Source organism: Pipra filicauda, unplaced genomic scaffold (genome assembly GCF_003945595.2).
Source record: "Pipra filicauda isolate LSUMZ 115617 unplaced genomic scaffold, ASM394559v2 scaffold8_size5757611_pilon, whole genome shotgun sequence".
Taxonomy (NCBI): Eukaryota; Metazoa; Chordata; class Aves; order Passeriformes; family Pipridae; genus Pipra; species Pipra filicauda.
Window position 1 is genome coordinate 5513073 of NW_024105087.1, and position 22649 is coordinate 5535721.

The 22649-nt window shown below is 38.4% G+C and overlaps 1 protein-coding gene across 1 annotated transcript in view; it reads left to right on the plus strand.

The window, feature by feature from the left end:
- The window catches only part of NAA15 (N-alpha-acetyltransferase 15, NatA auxiliary subunit), a 41917-nt gene that overhangs the window by 1827 nt on the left and 17441 nt on the right, over nt 1–22649 (plus strand). Inside the window, exons 2-12 of the mRNA XM_027729670.2 lie at nt 11909–11993; nt 12869–12973; nt 13600–13757; nt 16079–16213; nt 16363–16516; nt 18767–18886; nt 19533–19628; nt 19762–19868; nt 20303–20375; nt 21096–21265; nt 21793–21945. Of these exons, the coding sequence (XP_027585471.1) occupies nt 11909–11993; nt 12869–12973; nt 13600–13757; nt 16079–16213; nt 16363–16516; nt 18767–18886; nt 19533–19628; nt 19762–19868; nt 20303–20375; nt 21096–21265; nt 21793–21945 (1356 nt within the window). The remainder of the gene's footprint in view (nt 1–11908; nt 11994–12868; nt 12974–13599; nt 13758–16078; nt 16214–16362; nt 16517–18766; nt 18887–19532; nt 19629–19761; nt 19869–20302; nt 20376–21095; nt 21266–21792; nt 21946–22649) is intronic.

The window sequence follows — 22649 nt, forward strand, 5'->3', positions numbered from 1 at the left end:
GGACAGACTGAATCAAGAAGCTTGTCTGTGTCTGACTGCTTTTTGGTGCCCTTTTTTTTTTTTCTTTCCATTTTCCTTAGGCTTGGGACATGGCTGGGTATTTGTGTGGAGGAACAAGCAGAGAGTAAGAGTGTCTTTGGAAAAAGTGCTGGCTCAGCAGCTGTGAGTTAGATGAAGCTTCCTAATTTGGTTCAGATTAGAAAAGAGAAAGGTGTGCCCCAGCAGAAGCAGGTTTCTTCATACTCTCCTTTTTTTTTTTTTTAACTGAAAATCTTTAATGAAAATACAAGAGTTTGAGGTACTGGGTAGGCTAAAAGCTGTTCTGTCATTCTGATATTTTCCTGTATCTCGCAGGGATGAGCCTGTGGTATGTAGTCTGGTATTTAAGACTGCCCTGTGATGAGGTGGCTTTGTAACATGTGGTGAATAAAAAAGGCTTGAAGCTGATTTTTGGTCACACTGGAATTTTGGCTAATGAACTGCTTGTCTGCCTTGTTATGGATAATGACTCTACTTTGTGAACTTTTGGTTACATGTTTGCCTTGAATTAGTAGGGCGTCTTTTAGGAAGTCCCATTTATCAGTGCAGGCCCTAGGAAAAATCACTTCCCTGCTCCTGTGCCTTCTCTCCACCTCTCTCTTCCTGCAGCCTCTCCTTGTTCTACGCCTTGTTTTCTGGAAACTGTAACACTTAATCCTCTGCCACCTCTTCCCATGGTCCATGGCTGGTGGAACAGCAGCAGGAGGAGCTGGATTCTAGCTGGGCACCTCTGAGCCCCCTGCCACCTCCCAAGGTGGCCTGACTGCCTGGCCCTGGCTCAGCACATGCTGCCTCCTGTCCCAGGCTGACACATGTTCTGTTGAGCACACCTGAGTGAGATCTTTTTTCACCAGATGCTTTGAGAACCAGCCCAGGTGTTACTGAAAGGATGCATTACCCTTCAGATAGATGATTACTGGTACACAGGCTGTTAACCAGAAGTATAAAACCATTCATATTCTCATTTTCATGGAGGTAATAAACACAGGAGTTAAATAGATAGCTACCTTGTATTTTTGCAAGTGAAGCATAAAATTGAAAAAAGCAACCTGACTCTGTGTGTGTTTTCAGTTCCTGAGTCCTCATTTCTTTGCCATTTTTAAGAAATATACGTTTAACACAAACACTTAAGGTCTGCAGCAAGCTGCTCAGCTTTCCACGGCAAAGGGCAGTAATTAGCTCTCAGAGTTTGGTTTTCTCGTTTGTTTAGTAGTAAACATCCTGCATGATCAGGACATTTCTTATGCATATGGATTTGCTCACAAGCCAGCGTTTCCACTCAACTGACAAATGCTGAGTTCAGAAGCGTGTGCACTTTGCCTTTGCATGTTCCAACACACTATAACTAGACTAACCTCTTCCAGTCACTTTACAGGTATGTGGAGGTTCTAACAGAAACATTTTTCCATTTGAAAGGCATTTTACAATGTAGAGCTCCTGTAGTACAACGGGAAAGGGATCTGCAAGATTTCTTTGAATAAAAAAGCCACCCACAGGATTAGCAATCACCGTTCTACTTAAACTTGCACTTCCATTGAAAGAAAGTGTCTAGCTTACACTGTTTTTCTAGTTTTAACTGTTTGCTGATAAGTCTACAGGCAGATGTTCCAGTTCTTCTGCTCAGAGGTTCTGAGGAACTTAGAAGAAAAGTGGATCTCAACATTTGAACATTTAAAATGATTCTTTTGAACACACATAACTTCTAGGTGGTCCAGAAATTACTGGAGAAGAAGTCAGGTGAAGACAGAGGAAAGGGTGGAATAGTAAACACAGCAAAGAAATGAAGAAGTTGGCTTTTTGGTACACAGAAGGCTGGATGCACTATGAAGTAATGGAGTTTACTCCATTTCAACCCTCCCTTACTATCAAGTGTAGAACTAGTAGTTGTAGGAAGTAAGATAGACTGATTTTTAATTTTTTTTTTTAATTCAGTATAACTGATGAACATTCCTGGCATTTTGCCAAATTGTTCAGCCACTGTGTCTGGTCAGGTGCAATTCATCAATGATGTTCAGTTTTATTTCACAAATCCTGAAGATAATATTCAATTAACTTTTGTTTGGATGTGGAAGTTAAATATATTGAAAATGCATTGAAGAAATATTAAATACAAAGCTATTAGAGGTGCCATATATTGTGTGGAAGAGTTTTTTTCTTTTAGTCCCTTCAAGAAGCGGAGGATAAAGTCTTTGGAGTCATGATGTTCTGGCAGAGTAAGGTTATGCAAACACCTCACCATAGCTAGTGGCTTTAGCCTCTAAATAAATATGGTGGAAGCAAAGAGAAAAAAAGTCCCAAGTATTTAAGTAGTGAAACAGCTTTGTGTTTTATGTTGGAAACAAGCAGTTTAAGTGTGGAACTAAGTGTGTTCAGGCCTTGTTTAAGCAATTTTGCTGATTTATAACTCAAGTACATCCTGTAGAGGTGGCCTGCTGAGGAAGCAAGGTGCCTTGCTGGTCTGAGCTGTGTATATTGCACTGTATGGAGATCGTGGTTTCTCTGTTCAGGGCTGGGGGTTCTCAGTGGTCCTCACGATGCATAGAGAGCTGTGCATCTTTCATCTCTGTATTGGTCACCTTAAGTGCTTGGCAGGCTTGACTGGGCATGACCAGAGCCTGAGTTCTCTCTCCAGTGGACTTGAGAGTATCCAGTGTCTCCTGCAGGAAAGGGGCGTTTGAATTTCACCTTTAGATGGTAATTTTTACTTTTGCACTGCTGTGCTTGAGGGTGTTATCTTTGAGCTGGTGGTCTTCCTTTCCATGCTGGCTTTGACAAGTGTCCTACTAAAAGATACAGGAACTTCCTAATGATCAAAAAGCCTGTTGAACAGCGTCTCTTCCATGTCTCTGCTGTAAATATGCCAAGTCCCTCCTGCTGGGCCATCTTCCTGTTTCTTCATTCCAGAATCTGCTCCCTGTCCCTCCACTTTAAAACTAGACAGACCAGTGCTTCTCCTTTGCTAATACTTTCACCAGCACCAGTCCTTTAAAAGCTGTATTCTGTATGTAGAAGTTCAGGTGCTGAGTTTAAGATCACTGAGGTAGCAGACTTGGAAATCTCCTCTTAAGTGATCTTGATTCAAGATTAAAGACTTCATTTCCAGAATTTCACTTCCCAGTAGCCAAATAAATTAGCTCATTTTGCTTGCAATCATTCTTGCATTTGCATGACTGTACAGTGATGAAGTATGTTCACTGGAATTTTGCCATGTACTGTCTCAGTTGAAATATGGAATTGCTAACAAGGCTTTTCCAATATCCTGGCTGTTGAGATGTCAATCACTTGGTTTTTCTTTGCCAAAAGAAATACCCTGCTTGGCCAATGGTAGTAGTAGTAAAAACCGTGTCTTGGTTGAAACATTTTAATGGAGGAAAAGAACAGACCTGCTGCTTTAAGCAGAATCACTGATCCTGTTTTTCAGAACTGTTTCTCAAACTTGCTGAAGTAATTAATTACTGTTTGAGACTTTAGGATGCCATTAAGGATTCACTTGAGCAATACTGCTCCTAATAAAGCCTGTTCACCAAATTAGGCCATTTGTTGTCATCAGAACTGCCAGAAATCGTAGAAACTTGACTGATTCCCTGCTGTAAATTTCTGAGGAGTGGCATAATTTTACCTGTTTCAGTGGTGAAAATAAAAGACTTATTAACAGTCTTATGTTATGACTGTAGATACTCTATACTGAACCCAAAATGTTTTTTATAAGATTTGAAACTAATCATAATTGGGGCAGTGGAGTTAGTCCTGTTTGTATGGTGCTACCCTTTATTTTGGTTAGAATTTGATCAAGTTGTGTTTATTCCTGTTTTTGAAAGATTTTCTTCATGAGTTTTTGCTGATGGCACTTTCTGGGCATCTCAGGTTTAAATCCTGTCCGTAACAGCCCTTTGTCAATGCAGCAGGAGTGGGGATAAAATAAGGAATTGCATATTTTCTGCTTTTGCTGATGGGGAATTTAGAGAAAATCAGCAATTATTCATTGCCACCCTTAAAACTGAGGTCAATGGGACTCGTTAACAAGGATTTCTGTTTGCTTCTGTGATACCACACAATCAAGTTAGTGAACCTCGTAATGTTGAAGAACCACCTTTCTTATCTTAACAGACACATGTAACTATTTCGCAATGGCTCGGTGCTACCAGACTGCATCTCATACCTCAGTGCTAAGGGTGAAGAGAGCTCTGGACATAATACTTGAGTAGAAAATGTAACCTCACCGTGTACCTTGGACTGTTTTGTGAGATACATCCACGTTTCAACTCAGCTGTAACTCCAGAACAAGCTGGGCTCCTTTAGTCCCTTTCATGCCATGTCTTGGAATTTGAATTGGTATACTCAATTGTTTCAGATGATAATTAAAAACCGAACATACTCTGTGCATACTGGATCTCTTGTGGGGTACAGTCAGTTTCTCGATGAATTCAGGTGGAGCCTGAACATCAGGGTTCCAGGGTCATGGTCAGAAATCAGCTGAGCTTAGTTGATATGACCAAATTCATGGTAATTCTCCCCAAGAAGAAGAGATTAAAGTAAGCCAAGTATTGGCCAACAGAGCTGATGTTGAATAAAGGGGGTTTCAGCAAGTCTGTCTTCAGTAAGTGAAGATTTCTAGTCTTCTAGAAGAGCTGCAACTGTCAGCCCCCATTTCCAGCTGGATTTGTTAAATAAAGAAATGAGACCAATTCAAAAGCATAGATTATTTTTTTTTTTTGCTGCCTTGGTATTGGATGAAAAGATGCACATATTTCTTACCTTCTCTTGACTAACTTCAGTTTGAACTTGTTCCGTTCCTCCTGTTGTATTATACCAAGCACTGCTAGTTATGAAGGTGTCAGTCACTCCAAAAAGTCAGACATGCTGTGCAGAGGAGGATTTCTTAGTCCCTAGAACCAGACAATTGCTGAAGCTGTCTTACACAGAAGAGTTTGATCAGTCAACATCACAGAGCAATGAAAGAGGATAGTTGGTTTCAGTTTGACAGCAAAAATTATGCGAATTTGCTCCAGAGTTTTTCATCATTAACATGTCTCTAAGGTTTGTGTGGGTTTTTCCAGTCTTTGGGTTTATATGTCTTATATTTGTCACAAAGCTGAATCAGTGTGGTGGAAGCTTTTGCCTAGAGCTGCTGAGCTCTTTGATATGGTTAGTGCTCAAAAGACCCACTAATTCATGGTGAGTAGTAGCTCCTAATGCCCCCAGCTGTCAGAATCTTCTTTACTACATTTAGGTTGAATTAGTGCACCTTAGTGACTTAACCTGATCTAGTCCAGCTGAAGAGAGAGTAACTGTGCTGGAAAACAGCCTTGAGCTGCACAGCACCTGGACTTACTGTCTTTCAAGTGCTGCATCTGAACTGTGCTGGAAGAGAGAGATTGGATCTGAGTGGCAGATGTGCACGCCATGCACTGTAAGTGCAAACCTTAGCTCATGTGAAGGCCAAGGATGATGACAACTTTCTGCTGCCAAAGGTCTTGCAGCATTGTATTTGCCAACGTTACTGTGTGATGCCACAAGTGTACGTGTGCATGACTGCCACTGGGAGAAACTAGAGAGTCCTCTAAGGAGCACACTGCTAGAGTTGAAAGAGTCTGTCAGGGAATCATAGAACAGTTTGGGATGGAAGGGACTTTAAAGGTCATCTAGTCCAGCTCCTCCTCCTAAGTCAATGAGCCTCACAAACCCTTAGGGAAGAGAATAGCAGAGTGTCAAATCCATGAATTGTTCTGAATGAGCAGCCCATTCTCCATTGTACTTCCTCCTGGGGACTTTCAGATGCAACTTTCAGATGCAAGTAAAATGTTCATCTGTGCTCATATGTGGATCAGCTGTTCTGGTAACTCTTGTATATGATGCAGAGCATCTGCAATATGTTGCTTTTTACAATGTCACTGCTGAGAGAGAGAGTACAGTGGACTAGTAATGAGAAAAGTTTGCAGCTCTGCTGTCTTTTGGGGCTGAATCCAATTTTGGCACTCATTCAGTGAAGAAAATCATATTCTTTAGCTAGTCTATCACAACACTGACTAAATTAGGATGCTTGCTTTTACTGCATTACTGTGAGCAAGAAGTGATTTCCTGTGGGGGTTTTGGTGGGTTTTTTTTGGTTGGTTGGTTTGGGTTGGTTGTTTTTTAAGTATTAGGGCATTGGGTGGTATGCATTCATTTTATACTTCAGTTAATTTGCAGATATGGGAATTTAAAAATAATGGTGTTAAGTTGGAGTTAAAAGTCTGACCTGGCAAAATACAGAGTTGTAGAAGAGAATACAGTTAAAGGTTCTTCATACTGTTTTTTTGCAAATTTTTGCCTTCTTAATAGAAATTACACACTATTGATTTGTTCCTGTTCAGTTTCAAAAGGGCATAACAGTTGGGAATGTGATCCCATCCCACCCACCTGGGTCTGCCATATCCTTTTGACTTTCACCCCATTCTTGCTTACAGCCACCTATGCTGGTCCAAGTAAGAATAAGTCAATAACACCCCAGTGCTCCCACTTGTGAGTTTAGAGAGCAAATGGTAGCTTCTTTTCTTTGGTACTTATTCTTGAGGAAAAAACTCTAGTTTTGTGTGCTTCCAGGTGAGAAGACAAAAGGCAGCTTCTCATTTATTTTGTTCTTCTGTGGTTTACCATCAGCCTGCTCATGAAACACTTCTGGGTCTACTTCTCATCTGTTTAATCAGCTGCAAAATCCAGCCTGGATGGACTCTTCTGAGACTTTTTAATTTTGTTTTACTGCTGCAAATTGATTTTAAAACCCCCTTGAATCAGCTAGATTTTACATGTTTTTTCTCAAGTGTCCCTGCTGGAAAGGCAGTTCTCTACTTTCTGTGTTGTGATCCAGGTGATTCTTTGCATAGGTTGAGTTATAACTTAGTGGCAGTGTAGATTCACTGTGAAGCTTCTGGTAAGACCCCTGGTTAACTCCTGGTGTTGTGCTGAGTTAGAGCTACTGTTAACTATTGATGTTACTGAATGTACAAGGCACTTTCATCTGCAGTGTAGTTATTATAAAATGTCTTACCAATAAGACATTGGTTTAAGTTGGGATGGCTATTAAGTTATTTAGTTTAATTATTAAATGCTTGCATTGCCCAAAGACTGCTTTGTGATAAAGAGGCTTTGCACCCCTGGATGTGAATATGTGCAGAATATTTCATGTGTAGTGGCAGGGTCTGGTCTGCTGTGTGCTGTGTGTTTGATGCTGAGGTACATCCCTGCGTGTCAAAATGATGCACCTGACTATTATCCTTGGGTTTTAGTTGGAAACATATGTATCTGTCCATTGAAATGTCTATTTTGAGAGGTAGAATGTGCTGACTGCTCACAGGCAGCAAATAAGTAAAGAGCCTACTTGTGTACATTTCAAAAATGTAAAATTTCTCAAATGCACTTGTGACAAAGTATTTGTTTATACAGTATATTAAAAAAACAGTGTTGAATTAAGTTTGGGTGTGCTATTGTCAGCAGCTCTGAGTGCTGCTATAATCAGTAGCATGACCCTTGTTTATAACCTTGTGGGTACCTGGAGTAGTTGTTCAAGAATCCACATCAGTCTTATTCTCTAGCTGTGGGTTTGGTAGCAAGATATGGAGAGTAGATGGGGGGAAGATTCACAACTGGAAAACTGGGGCAAGGGGGGAACAAACTCCATCCAGCAGTTAGCTGTCTAGATGTAGGTAAGCTGTAAATAGGGGAGTCTTTTCACCTTTCTTCATGGCAGCCATCAAGGAAGAAATGTGGAGGAATTCATTCACGCTTGGCACGATGAGCTGGTGTGTGTGTGTGTTTAAGGCATCTGCTGGCCAGAATCTGAGTCTGCACAGATGCCTTGATACAATTTAGAGATCTGAATGCCTCCTTCCATCTCAGACTTGGGATTCTGGAGAATGTTGTGTATCTCTGTTCCTTATAATTTCCCTGTCAGTCTGTCTGGTAATTGCCATGCATTCAAATCCATCAAATAAATACTTTATGTTGGGGGGAGCAGCACAAATGCAAATTCTTTCCTACCTGCTATGGTCTTGCATGATTTTGAAGGAGTCGTACTTTGCCTGCCTCATCTTATCAATTCTTTGTAGAATTGTATTAAAGCAAATGTTATTTCCTTGCTGTGAATAGGGAAAATTAGTTCAAGGGTTATAAAAAGAATCGTGGTGTGTTTGGAATAGGTTGTAATTCTGGCCACAGCATGTATAGAAAAGCTTGGTAGATATCTTAAAAGATCTGTTAATTTATTAAAGGAAAAGCTTTGAAGGACAGCAAATGTGTAATAGGTTCAGTACTGAGGGAGGGTCAGATTCTGATTTCTAACACATTAGCCCTAACCTCACTCTTTAGAAGTTTAGCTTTCATGTTTTCTCATTGCATAATGTCACAAGCTGTAGCTGCAACACTTGTCTGTTAAGCATCATAAGCAGGCTCTGACTGATGGCTTTGGCAGTTTATATGTGCAGGAATTCAGCTTAGAGGAGGCAACTGTGCTCTTTTAGATATCTCTGGAACAGAGAAATATGTTACTTCTGCAGAACAGCTGTCCCAAAGTAGGAGTTGGGAGGTAGGGAATGACTTCTACAAGCTATTCATCTGTGAGGAAACAAGCTACCCAGATGAATATTTGTTTCCTGAATGCCTGTATCCTTTTATGTCCCAAGAATACTTTAGATGTCACCATTCCTGCTTCTCTGATTATTTTTTTTAATTTAAATTGCTCATTCTTTTTTCTCCTCTTACTTAGACACTACTGACTCCCCTTAAAGATTTTTCTCTTCCAGGCTGTGTATTACTCACACACGTTTCCTTGTGTTGTTCTTTTTGTTCTTCCTTTCACTTTTTCAGTATTTTCCGTCTCCTTTTTCTTAAAATTTTTTTATTTCACGTTTCTGTTCCTTGAAACCACAGGCTCAGTGATGTTTGTACTAGCCATGGTTGCATATGCTGCATTCCTGGCTTCCTTCTCCCTTTATTTAAGCTTGTTAGTCCATAATCTCTTTGGATAATGAGTTAAGTATGATCATGGCTTCAAGTAGTGGAATCTCAGTGATGCTGTTGGGCCCACTTTGAGGAAACAGTCTCTTCTTTTCTGAAGAGGAATGAAACATGACCTCAATTTCATTAGTTCCCTTCCTTCCTTTGTCAGAACGTAATAGTGTATACACAGAATAAGGAAAGTCATAAAATGACACAATTTGAAATGTTTCCATTAGCAGAATGAAATAGGCTTGAAGTATGAACCTGAAAGGTTGGAGAAGTTGTATACAGGAAATCACTCCAACTTGTCTTGATCTAGAAATACCTGAAAATGGAGACCTAGGATGCCTCACTGGGGAATATACACAACTATGGCTAGTTTTCCCTTTGCTACTGCAAGAGGAGCAGGTATGTGATTGGTTCCTGGTAACTTCTTGGTCCTATCCAAGTGTTCTCCGGATTGATGGGAACCTTTCTGTTGATGTAATTAATATAAACTTGCAAATTTTTCCTTTATGAAGCCTAAAGGAAGACTTGGTTAGAATTCTCAGTGAGCTTGCTCTGTTACAAGCTACCTTTCATTGTGAGTTCTGTATCACCCTGAGAAAAATTTATGTTCAAATATTTCCTGTCTCTAGCTTATATACCAACTTGGGTGACTTTGCTTCAAGGTGAAAGACTGGTAGAGTTTGTTAAATGGAACCACTTAGAGATAAGATTTTGTGTTCATAGCTGACATCTGAGCAGCTGTCCTTAAAACCAAACTGCAAACCCCCAAAGTGCCCCTTCTGCTGCTGACAGAGCCTTAGTTACACTGGAGACACATTCTGCAGTTCCTGTGGCTGCACCACTTCTGTGACAGGTTTTGCTGCTTTCACAACTACCTGGGTGGGGGCAAATGGCGGCTCTGCTTTTCGGGGAGGAGGCCTGGGTGTAACTTCTATGACTGATGGTTTCAATTAAAATAAAAAAAAAAGCTAGATCCTGTTGTGTTGTCACCTGTAAGCTCTCTGTCAGCTCTGACCCGTGGCTGATTACAGTGACTCAGCCAGCTACTTGAAAGCAGGTAATGACTGAAAGGTATAACTAATACCCAGCCAAGTTTAATAATAATAAGAAAAAAAATAGTTACCTATACAGATTTTCTCATACCTTAATGTTCCTTTGCTGCGTGGTTGCACTGCTAACTTCTCCTGTCCTTGGTGATTTTTCAGTTGTCTTTTGAAAGTGTTCAAAGTAATAGTTGGATGAGGCATCAAAGAAAATGATGTAGTGAAAGATGTCCCTGCCTGTGGTGGGAAGGGTTAGAACTAGATCTTTGAAGGTCCTTTCCAATCCAAGCCATTCTATCATTCTTTTCTTGATACATTCCCCTTTGAGTACATCTTGCCTGCTCTATCTGAGTATCTTCCTTCTCCTTCCTTCTTCCTTCTTTCCATGATTGCCTTTCTCTGAAGGGTGGTGGCAGTGTAGGGGAATCAAGATCCTTGGTTTGTGATACATCTTGGTCTTCAGCCATATTATTTCAGCTATATGACTTCAGTATCTAGAAAATAATACATCTATTTAGTGTTTTACCATTTTTTACCCCTTTGAAGTTTATTGTTGGTGTTTCCATCTGTGCTTTGAAAGACAAAACTGGACACTAAACAGCACCTTTGATTATGAAAAGCAACATAAAACAGAGAAGTTGTAAATATGCCATTTTCTTTTTTAAGCATTTCCCTAACATTCATGTAAAGTTTTATTTTTAGAACTTTTTGCTGTTGGGTCTGCCTCTGGAGTGCTTAGATGACAAATGGTGTCCATATGTGCTTATGAACGCTCTTGGATAATTACTTTGGAGCAATGTGAGGAAATGTGGAATCCTGAGCAACGAGTTATTTAGGAGGACTTGAAAGCTGTCAGCTGTACCAAATTTTTACACCCCTGTCAGCCATCCTGCCACCAGGACAGATCAACCAGAGTCAGTGAGGTCCTGTTATGATTGACTTTGTAATTACCATCGGATTTGGGTTGGTGCTCAGGCAAAGTGTGTTCCTTTACTCCTGTGCTCATAGGTGTTTATTTCGTTAGAATAAAATGAGACGCAAGAAATCTCTACCATTGGCTGAAGTGAACTCGGTGTTTATGACATTATTTCTTCCTCCTTTGGCTTATATTTTTAAAGATGGACACAGGAAGTGAATTGACAGAAGCAAAATACTAAAACTGGTTGTGAAAGTTCATGTTGTGTGCCACTGTGCGTTGCAGTCACTTTGCATGACAGACGTGACTCACACAAAAGCAAATAATTAGAACTGGATTAACAGAACTGTAGAGGAATGTTTAAATTTTCCAGTATGGCAGGATAATGTTGGTATACACTATTTTTGAAAGTTTGGGTGTACTGGAGATATATGTGGTGTTCAAATTGATGGTGTTGCTTTCAGAGGTAGTTAAGCCAAGCTGCAATGGGGGAAATTCTTTCCTGCTTGTGTGGTTGTTGGAAGTTGTCTTGTGGGGTTTTCTGTGCAAGATGATTGAGTCAAAGTGACTTGAATGCTTAGAAATATATGCTACAACATAAGATTTGCTTTTATGTTAAAGGAAAGTTGAATCTCTGTAGGCACTTATGCTTCCTGTGGGGTCTCTGGAGAATTTGCTGTATCTTTACAGCAAATTTATTTAATGTGTCTTTAGTTATGCATTCAAACTCATGGTGTTACTAACATATACTCTTTTTTTTTTCTGGCAATGGAAAGGCTTTTTAAACACAGGAAGCTCACTAAACAGGGTTCATTGAAATATTAATACGTTTTCTGAAATCCCTAGCTGCACTGATGCTTAATCTCAGGGGTACAGAAATACTTTCACTCAGTTTTTTGAATAAATGTATTCTGTTCTTCTTCAACAGAGGTGTTATGAACATAAGCAGTATAGAAATGGGCTGAAGTTCTGTAAACAGATCCTTTCCAACCCAAAGTTTGCAGAACATGGAGGTAAGTTTTCAAATGGTATGTGCTCTCTTTTTTTCCCCTGTACTTTACAGTAGAGTAATAATTTTAAACTTTGATAGCATGTTGCTGCTAACCTTCTACCCGTGAAGCATTGAGAGTGTCCAGAAACTTGCATATTAAGCACTTACTGTTGGTAAGATTTGTCATTTTTAAGACTAATCTTACCAGTAGTCATAGCTTGCCATTCTTGAGCCTCCAAGTCTAAAACTCCTTATAGCATGGTGCAGGTTTCTCAATACAAGTATGTATGGCTTAGATCACTTTTCAGGGGAAATTGGTGTTCACTCACATGAAAGTGAAAGATGAAAGGAAGAGGCTGAATATTGTTCAGTATGTCTGTCATCTCTGTGGTCTACCACTTCTCTGAAGGAGTAGTCTTATTCTAAAAGAAGAAAAAGGTGTTTGTCCTCTGCTGTATTTTCAGTTAGTTCTTAATACTGAGTTGAAAGTTTCTTTCCACTGTTCAGAAATGTTTTGTGGGTTTTTTGCAACTAGTTTGGCATGGCTGGATGTGTGGAAGTCTCAGGGTTGTGAATAAATACTTGAGTAGTTATAACATGCCTTTACATTAAAAAAATCTCCAAGTGTTTGTAGAGCAGACAGTTTTTAGTGCCTTTAAAATAAAATGTTACTTTGTTTTGGTGGAAGTAATATATGAGGTTTGTTGTCACGTATGATACACTTAAATGAATAATCTGACAGTATAGTTTTCCACGAGAAAAAAAGAATGGGAAATATTGATGCTGATGACTGAATCTAAATTTGCATTTATACTATATTTAGTTTTGCTATACTAAGCTTAAAACCTATGAAAATGAGTAACTGATACTTATTTAATATTTTTTTTTCTATTTTAGAAACCTTGGCAATGAAAGGACTAACATTAAACTGTCTAGGGAAGAAAGAGGAAGCTTATGAACTTGTGCGTAGAGGCCTAAGGAATGACTTGAAGAGTCATGTCTGTATCCTTTTTGAAACAAGGCTTTTGCTTATGAATTGAAAAGGTTTATTTCTACAACTACTTGATTTATAGCATAGCCAGTACCACTGACCTTCACACTGGAAGTTCAGAATTTTCAGTTTCGTTTCCAGTACATAAGAATATTTTGTCTGAGCTGTCCAAAGGGCTTTGCAGCTCTCCTTGCAGTCACAGTTAGCTCAAATATTACTCTGGCTTGCATTGTGTGTTATTTTGATCATTGAACTGCAACTCTAAACTTGTGATGGGCATTTAAGCATGTGATTTACTCTAAAAACATTAGTAGTTGCCATTACATTGTTAAAGACTTGTCATAGAGTGCAGGAAGTGCAAGCACTTCAGTTATCTATAAATGTGTTCAAAGTAAGCCTAGTAGTGTTTTCAGAGATCCTCTTACTTTATTTCCTCCCCCAGTATGTGAAAAGGAAAGCTTACAGCACGTTATATGAACCTTACACATATAACTGGCAAAGTTCTCTGGTGAAAAGAATTGTAATGTTACTGTCCTTTTATAAAACAGCTCGAGAGCTTGTTGCTTACTGTTCTATCACTGTTAGATCTGTTTTCTCCCTGCTCTAATTCAATGGAAGCCTTAACAGAGTTTTCTAGGTTGGCATGTCTATGGCCTTCTTCAGAGGTCAGACAAGAAGTATGATGAAGCTATCAAATGCTATAGAAATGCACTGAAATGGGACAAAGACAATCTTCAAATCTTGAGAGATCTTTCTCTGCTACAGATTCAAATGAGGGATCTTGAAGGTTACAGGGTAAGTATACATACTGCCTTTAATCATCATCTAGGAAACTGCAGCAAACGTGTCAGATTGTTTTGAAAAAAAATATACATTAGATCCAGTGTTAAAACTATGTGCCACTCGATGCAATTTCTGTAAAGTATGCAGATTTAATGGCATATTAAATTATGTGTTTCCAGCTTAGTGCAGAATTGCTTGCATTTCTTATTTTTTTTGGTGCTGTATAATCCAGCTGTAGACATTCTCCAGTCTTATTATTTTCTTGAAATAATAATAATAATACTAGGCAAATTTCATCATATAATTTCATGCAGTATGCTGCATGAACTATCATACTTTGCCTCCCGGCTCCTTTGGGTCCAAATATTTCCCGCGAGCTGTAAGACTGTGGATCAGACCTCTTGAGTACTCTTCTTTCTTGATTTAATTCTCAGAATGCTTAGATTACTGTCTTGTTTTCTGCTGTTTGCTTTCTAGTAAAGCTGACTGCAGTTTGTTAACTTAGACCACAGCCCTTTTCCTGCCTGTTACTGCAGCACCCAGTTATTTGCTGCCTTGCGGCAGTTGTTTGTTTGCCACCTGAGATGTTGTTTTATGCTACCCAACATTTACAAGGTGGTAGTGCCATGGCAATGATACTCCTGTAAAGAACACAAACTTTCTGTTGTCTCCTCTACAAATGCTGCTTCTAATGTAGTTAGAGTGGTTTTTTTCTGTCACCTCGAATTGTGAACTGATGTGTGCCAATACCTTTATTTTCTTAAAAACTAGCAGCTGCTGTTTAGTATGTGTATTGCAGAGATGTTGATGTGGTTCTAATTGCAACCTGTGATCAATGGATGGCTCACATAGGATTAGAAAGCAATTACTATAGAAGGTTTGTTTTTTTATTACTGTGCCATCCAAGGAGAGATGGCAGTGGTCACTCGAACATTAATGAATTGGAAAAAAACCCTTAGTTCCTCCATTTTTTTGTGCCTGGAAACTTGTCTGATTTTCAGCTAACGTGGACTGGTGTTAATACAGTATTCCTTTCCCCTGGAAAAAAAAAGAGAGATTTTTTTACCTGAGAGACCTTGAATAATTTTTTGGGGGTACATTTTCATCTTTTCATGTGTTCTTTGCACCACTAAAGTCGTGGTTGTTAAAACAAATTAGTTGGTCTCTTAATAGATTATTTCCTTTTCAAATTAGGATAATGTTCATGTTTACATTACAGGTATGCCAAGAGCAAATTCTGTTCCCAGAGCTGTGTGGAACCATCAGCTAGTACAGGTCCTCAGTGAACTTATTCCTGAGTCAGGACAATTTTTAATCACTACTTTTTTTCATATTAATAATTCAGAAATGTGATTCCTCTCTTGCTGAGACAAGATAGCTAACACTTAGCATAGGTGCCAAATACATTTGCAAATGTGTGTTCTCTTGGCCTCTGGATAAATACATGTTTAGCAATTACAAAATTTGTATTCACAAGTAACATGTGGTTATAGAATGCATTAAGAATTAAATGTTAAGATGCTTAGAACCCGGTAATGCATGACTGGTTCATATGCTGGTTTCTGAAGAATGTGAATTTACTCTCAAAACTGGGAATAACCTTGTGTTTTGGGTTGGGTTTTTTATTTTGCTTTAACTTCCACCCTCTCCTACTTTGTAATATTTTGACTGATCATCATTCTAGTCAAAGTGCTGTAACTAGTTTTAATTCTTTGTTAATTCCTTCTTCTGAAAGTTTGGGCTTTTTCAGTAGATAGTTACTTTTTTCCTTTATTTTAAGTTACTTGAAGATGCCTTTCAGGAGTCTGTAACAATACAAGTAATAACTTTTTTGTCAGATTAAAACTGTGATACCAAGCAAATTGATGCATTTCCAACTGTAATTTTCTTCTTGCCAAAGGACAGGGACGTGTTTGTGTGACCTATGTTGCCTAACAACACTTTTAAGGATTTAATACATACATACTTTCAAGGTGAATTTGAAACACCAGTAAATGTTCTTGCAACTCAACCCAAAGTATCCTTAATTACCTTCTGTTCATAAGCAGTAAGACAGGAAAAGCATGTGTGTCATACATTAACAAAGTTAGTCTGACTCATCTGGATTCAACTGGACATGATGTGTTATTTTGTGTGCTGTTTTGTTTTTTTTATTTGGTGAAGACCATCGTAGTTTAAAGATTATTCTTTCTTTTGGTTAAAAAAAATGCATGTGGAAAACTAACTTTTAGCGACCTCCTTAAATACTAGAATACTGAAGACAGATTACTGCCTAATGGATTCTACAGAGCATCAAAATAAAGTCAGGAAAATTAATAGCTACTTTTTTGCAGGAAACGAGATACCAGTTGCTCCAGCTCCGACCTGCACAGCGAGCATCATGGATTGGTTATGCCATCGCTTACCATCTGCTGGAAGACTATGAAATGGCAGCAAAAATTTTAGAGGAATTCAGGAAGACACAGCAGGTAAGAGGAGAACATGAAATTCCTGTGTGGATTACTGCTTCCTTTCGTGATGGGAAAACTTTGTGCAGTTTCTTCAGTCAAATGAATCTGACCCCAGATTCTGGAATCAGAAGGCTGAACTGTCTCCTGTGTCTTGCTTTCCTGTGTAGACATCACCTGATAAAGTGGACTATGAGTACAGTGAGCTGCTGCTCTATCAAAATCAAGTCCTCCGGGAGGCAGGACTATATAAAGAAGCCTTGGAGCATCTTTGTACCTATGAAAAGCAGATTTGTGATAAACTGGCTGTCGAGGAAACTAAAGGTAATTACTTTGTGAAGATACGTTTAAATACATAGCACACAGCGGGCTGTCTGTGCTGTCAGCTTTCCCCATCTTTTGTAACTTCAGCTTTGATTTGGTTTTAGATTAACTTATTTAATTTTGCTGTTGTAAAGGACTGCTTGTCTTGCAGCTGTTGAGTCCCGGTCATGCTCTTCTCCCAGGTCATGATGTAAGACATCAACAGAGCATCAACAGACTGAAACTTGTAATCTAACAGGTGTTTCAGACAGATGATCCTGAACTGGTGTCCTGAAGTTCTTTTAGAATAGTGTACCCAGACCCATTCTGGTTACAGCTTTCCTAGTGGTCCTGACAGGGATGCTGCTTGCTGAAGGGGAAGACTCATCTTTGGCACAGTAGAAGGCTTTTAGTTGTACTCAGTCACCCTTGCAGAATATAGAGATAGTCTCGTTGTTGGGTTGCCATCTATAGGCTTCTGCTGTTCTATTATTATAAACTTAGTGTGTAATACTATAACAGGTCAATGTAATAGTGTATCTTATATTGCATAGCTGGAATTGCAGAGTGATAGTTCATTCTCACAGCTCTGTTAACAGGTGCACTTTCTTAAAGCATGTTTTCTTCCTTTACTGCTTGTACAGTCTTTCTGTGAAACTTCTGTTTGGATGATTGCTTGAAGCAAAGAGAAGAAATTTTTTATTGCCTCATATTATTCGTATAGATGTTGTAGCTAATTCCCTGTTTCTGCTAATGGTAATCTCACTGTCCTGCAAAATGAACCTAGGAATTTAGTAGTGGTAGTATTATGGGAGATATGTGGCACTTCCTCAAGGAAAATGTTTGCAGATGACTCTCCGTGGGTGCAAATATATTATTTGATTTGCATATTAAAGGATATGGATGTAGAAATTACACTATCACAGACCAGTTTTGAAACATAGTAGCAGGACTTTTGGGCGTGGGAGTGTGTTTTTATGACTTACCTGAAAGATCTTTTGGCATACTTGGTGTTTTTAAGTGTTTAAAGGTCCAAGGCTGGTAGTGAAATAGGATTTTCAAGTAGGACTGCATAAAAAAGAAAAGTAAACCCCGCACCAAAAACCAAACCAAAACACACAACCTCCAAGTAAGTTACCAGAAAAAAAAAGAATGGAAATACTCTTTGCAATCTGTGTGTTTTCAACAGGGTCAACAAATTAATTTTTTGGGGCACAGCTCCTGTTGTATTCTTTGGTCTGACTTAGCTGCTGCATATGCTACTGCTAATAAATAAGTGCTATGTACAAATTTTAAATGCATGTGTAAAAGCCATTGTGAATGAAATACAACTGACAAACACTGAATATTGTATTGATATTTGCCACTGTTAGAAAAAAATTAGCTTGCACCTTGAAGAAAGAATTCAGGTTTATTTTCCCAATTCCTTCTCAGTGGGTGAACTACTGATGTTTTCCTGGGCATTAGATTCTGTGTGTATTCCTTGAGTTATCCAAACTATGGGAAGCAGCATCTCATGGCAAAATTGCGTGTCAGTTGTGTGATGCAGGGAAGAAGAGAGGCAATGCTGAGTTGTGTTTTCCTCTTGAAACCAGATGAGGAAATCTTACCTTAATGTTCACCTGTGGCTTGTGACCTGTTTGTGCCTAACACCTGCCAGTAGCAAAACTTTGTAAAATATGGTTTTTCCATTTTTTTTTGTAAAATATGTAAAATACAAAATGGGAAATTGACTCCTGCAATTCCAGCATTAGCAAAGATGCAAGTATCATTAAAAGGAAACTTGTTTGCAGAATCTTGAGAATCCATTAATCAAATCAATGGCTTGATTAAAAACTCTGAAGTTAGTTTTATGAAATACCAGACTGAAGAACCATTCTTTTATTTGCAACTCTGCAGTTTCAGTTTGATTTTCAAGATGCTAAATAGTGTACTGCTTTTAGTTGCCTTCTGTGGTAAAAACCGCACTTAAAGTAACCAGTCACTTCAGTAAGTGAGAAAAAAACCCACGTGCATCTTGCTTTTAACAGTAAATTTTCAAGTAAATTTTAGAAGTTATGGGCTGAGTTGTAAAATCTTACTGTAATCGCAGCTGTTGTCAAAGTAAAAGCATATCTGTCAGCTAGTTTGTAATACCATTGTGGTCATTTTTTCAAAGAATTTAGAATCTACAAGAGTTAAGATTATCTGTTGTCTTCCTGTAGAGTGATTAATGTTAGACTGCTTCAGTATCTTGTTACCTTAATTTAAAACTTCTTGAATTTCACACAGGAGAACTCCTGCTTCAGCTTGGCAGACTTGAAGAAGCAGTTGAAGTCTACAAAGGACTGCAAGAAAGAAATCCTGAAAACTGGGCTTACTACAAAGGCCTAGAAAAGGCACTTAAGCCAGGTAATTATTTGATATCTTGTAGTAAATAAGCTTTTTCTGCATGTTTGAAATTTATATATGTATGGAAAACTTGTATTGCTTTAAATATTAAAACTATTATTTTAAAAGTCCTCATTTAAGTTTTCCCTTTTAGTCATAGTGTGTACATGTTGTCATAATGCTGGGGTTTTTTTAAGAAAGACTGGAAATATTTCTGGTATTGTTGTTACCCTTGTCTTATCTAAAATCATAGAATCAAAAAAATGCAGTAGTCTTTGTGTGTGGTTGAAAGAATGGAATTATTTCCTAGAAGAGTTTTAATTTAGAGTTTTACTTTACTGTCTGTTATCTTATGTTGTAGCTAATACAACTGAAGGGCTTTCTTCGAAGATTTTAGCACAGTGATAAGGCAGGAACTCAAAGATGAGAGATTAAGCAGTTAGTCTTGGGAAGAGGAATTAACAGATACTGAGTACCTTGGAATCATTTAGTGCATCAGTTTTAAAAACAGTAAAGAGGAAATTGATGTTCTTTAGGAAGCATGGAGCTTTTAGTTGATGTATGTATCCTGATCCTATTTTTAGCCAGATACAAATCACTTTCCTTGCCCCCCTTTCCCTTCTTGCCAAAAAGGAAGGGAAAAGTAAACTGGAAAATTCTCTTGCAGCTAATATGATGGAGAGGCTAAAGATCTATGAAGAGGCCTGGACTAAATACCCAAGGGGACTAGTTCCAAGAAGATTACCGTTAAACTTTTTGTCTGGTAAGTGCATTTTTGCTGAGCAGGTAGTGATCAACACTTGTGTTTCTGAGATGCTGTTTTAACAGCATAAACAGTCTGCAATTGATGAGTAATGTCTGGTAAAACAAAATCAACAGGTCTTTTTCCTCTCAAGGTGAAAAGTTTAAGGAATGTCTGGACAAGTTTCTAAGGATGAATTTCAGCAAAGGTTGCCCGCCAGTCTTCAATACTTTGAGGTCATTATATAAAGACAAGGAGAAGGTGAGTGTTTTTAACCACTTTTTACCTGTTCTACATGGTAACTGTGGTGCATTGAAGACATAAAGGAGACTTTTCTTCAGTGTTCACTCCATCAGCACTGCTGCATGTTACAGCCTGGTATAGCTAAAAAAAAAATGAAGTACATGCATACATCAAGCAAGCATAGTCTTGTGCCAACTTGGTAAATGTAGAAAACTCAGATTTACGTATTCTAAGCTGTGTAAGTGTTCACCAAAGGAGGCTTGGTCTTAATTTGTTGAAAATAGATGTGAGTTTGAGTATACATATTGTTCCCATATGTAATGTAATTCAGGATATCGCAGAATTTTCTTACCAAAAATAACTAATTTGGGTAACACCAAGTAGCTGAGGTTGAAATAAAATACCATCTGGCCCACAGATTATTTTTTGTGTGTCTTGTCTTGCATGTGTAGGTGGCAATCATAGAAGAGCTCGTGATAGGTTATGAAACCTCTCTAAGAAGCTGCAGGTTATTTAACCCAAATGGTGAGTGCCAAGACTGTTGTACTTCATGGAAGTAATGCCTGGTGTAAGCATTGTGTCCATTCAGAGGTGGGGAACTAGTGAGGAGTGAAGAAATAGAGATGATTTTTTTCCTTTTTCCCCCTAACATGGAACTCTACCATAGCTGTCAAATGTAAAGTCTGTATTCAAAATGTAGTCACTTGTTCTGAACTTTTTTCCCGGACCCATGAATTTGGTCATCTCTTTGCAGTTTTGACTTCAGATATTCTATTTTAAAGACTTGAGTTTATCACTGTTGAGGAAACTGAAATTTGAAAGCTACGTCAAATCTTTAATTACAGAACGTCAAACAAAAAAGAATATGCACTGATAGCACAACCTTCATGGAGAGGTAGTTTTTGAGCTTTTGTTGGAGGCTGGGTTTTCTGTTCTTGGAGGTTCTGCACATCGATTGCCCCGACTAAGGGAATACTTGGAACAAAGCTCCCTTCTGACCCACTAACTCCCTTTCCCTTAAAACCACAGAAGGACAAGGGAACAGGATATGCTCAAGTCTTGCATAGACTTAGAAGCTAATGTACTTACCTGGACCCAGTTGGTTGGAAGCACTCCCAGGTCTGGTGTGACAGCCTGATATAGTGGCAGAATTAACTTCAGTGTGTGTATTTATAGCACTCTGCTTCTGGCATGTTGTTTTAATAAACTGAACAAAAGAGCCTCTCTCTGTTCTGCTCCCTCCAGATGATGGCAAAGAAGAACCTCCAACCACTTTACTCTGGGTCCAGTATTATTTGGCTCAACATTATGATAAAATTGGACAGCCGTCCCTGGCTCTAGAATATATAAATGCTGCTATAGAAAGTACTCCCACTTTGATAGAACTCTTCCTTGTGAAGGCAAAAATCTATAAGGTAAGTGTGGCTTATCCTTAGTGACCAGAGGTTATTCATTTGTTATGAATGTGAGTTTTAGTGAGTTTCTAGATAAGGATATTGTTTAACTACCTGGGGGCTTTTTTTTGCTCCATATCAGTAAGCCCCTGTGAAGGTTTTTAAGTAAGTAAAGGACAAATGTACAGCAAAATGTAAATTCTCAGTTTAAAAAGCACACTGATAAATTTGAGTCTATTCTTACCCTGGGTTGTTTAACTACTTAGAAACAGTTTCCCAACTACACTATGATATTGTATCAGAATGGGATTATCCAAAGCAGTCCTTTAAGCATTTTCAGGAAAAACATCTAGTGCTAAAAGACCAATAATTCCATAATGAGGGAAAGTGATTTTACTGCTTTTTTTAATTTAAAGATCTGTTGCTTTTGAAGAAAGCTATTTATTAAAAAATGTCTAGAAAGTTAACCAATTTATGTTAAACAGCAAGTAGATAAAATGTGCATGTTTTATAATTACTGAATCTGACTCAAATTTCCATCTCTTTAGCATGCTGGAAATATTAAAGAAGCTGCAAGGTGGATGGATGAGGCTCAGGCTTTGGACACAGCAGACAGATTTATCAACTCCAAATGTGCAAAATACATGTTGAAAGCAAACTCCATTAAAGAAGCAGAAGAAATGTGTTCTAAGTTTACACGGGTTTGTTGCTTTTAGCTACAGCTCTTTTGGATAACCTGGGCCTAATCCCTTGTGGAATAACTTTGTGTTTTAACTTTGCACTGACCTTTACTGTAATGTTTAAGTTCTGTTTCAGAGCACCTGTGTTTTCTTGCTTCACTTGTGGTAGTCCATAGCAGGGTTTGAATTATTCTAGGATAGGCATGATCCATAGCATTAATTGAAGAGTCTATCCAGCTTGGATTTGATTATTTTTGCCAGGTAGGAAAAATACAGCATTTTTGTTTTAGAGAGAACTTCTCAGTAAATAATTTTTTCACAGTAATCTTTGGGTTTAATGCTGATTCTGTAGGATACTTGAAAGATCTGGTAAAATTGTCCATGTCTCTTTTAAGCTTTTTTTTTTCTAATGATGGTAAGTTAGAGAATTCAAACTTCTCTTGGAACATAATTTTTGTGTGACTACCAGGTGAAAGGCTTTCTGAGATGTCTTTCTTGCGTGAACACACTTTCATCCCTGAGGCCATGTTTAACTGTGATGGAGGGAAGCTGCATGTTATATCTTTTTTTATTTTTCCATCTGCTTACACATGACCAGTTATCTGGTAGAAAAAGTTTTGCCTTGTGCAGATTGCTTAATTTCATACATCACTTTTGTCCCTGCAGTGACCCATTTTGATAGGTTTGATGGTCACACAGGTTAGTTACTTTGTTTAAATTTACTT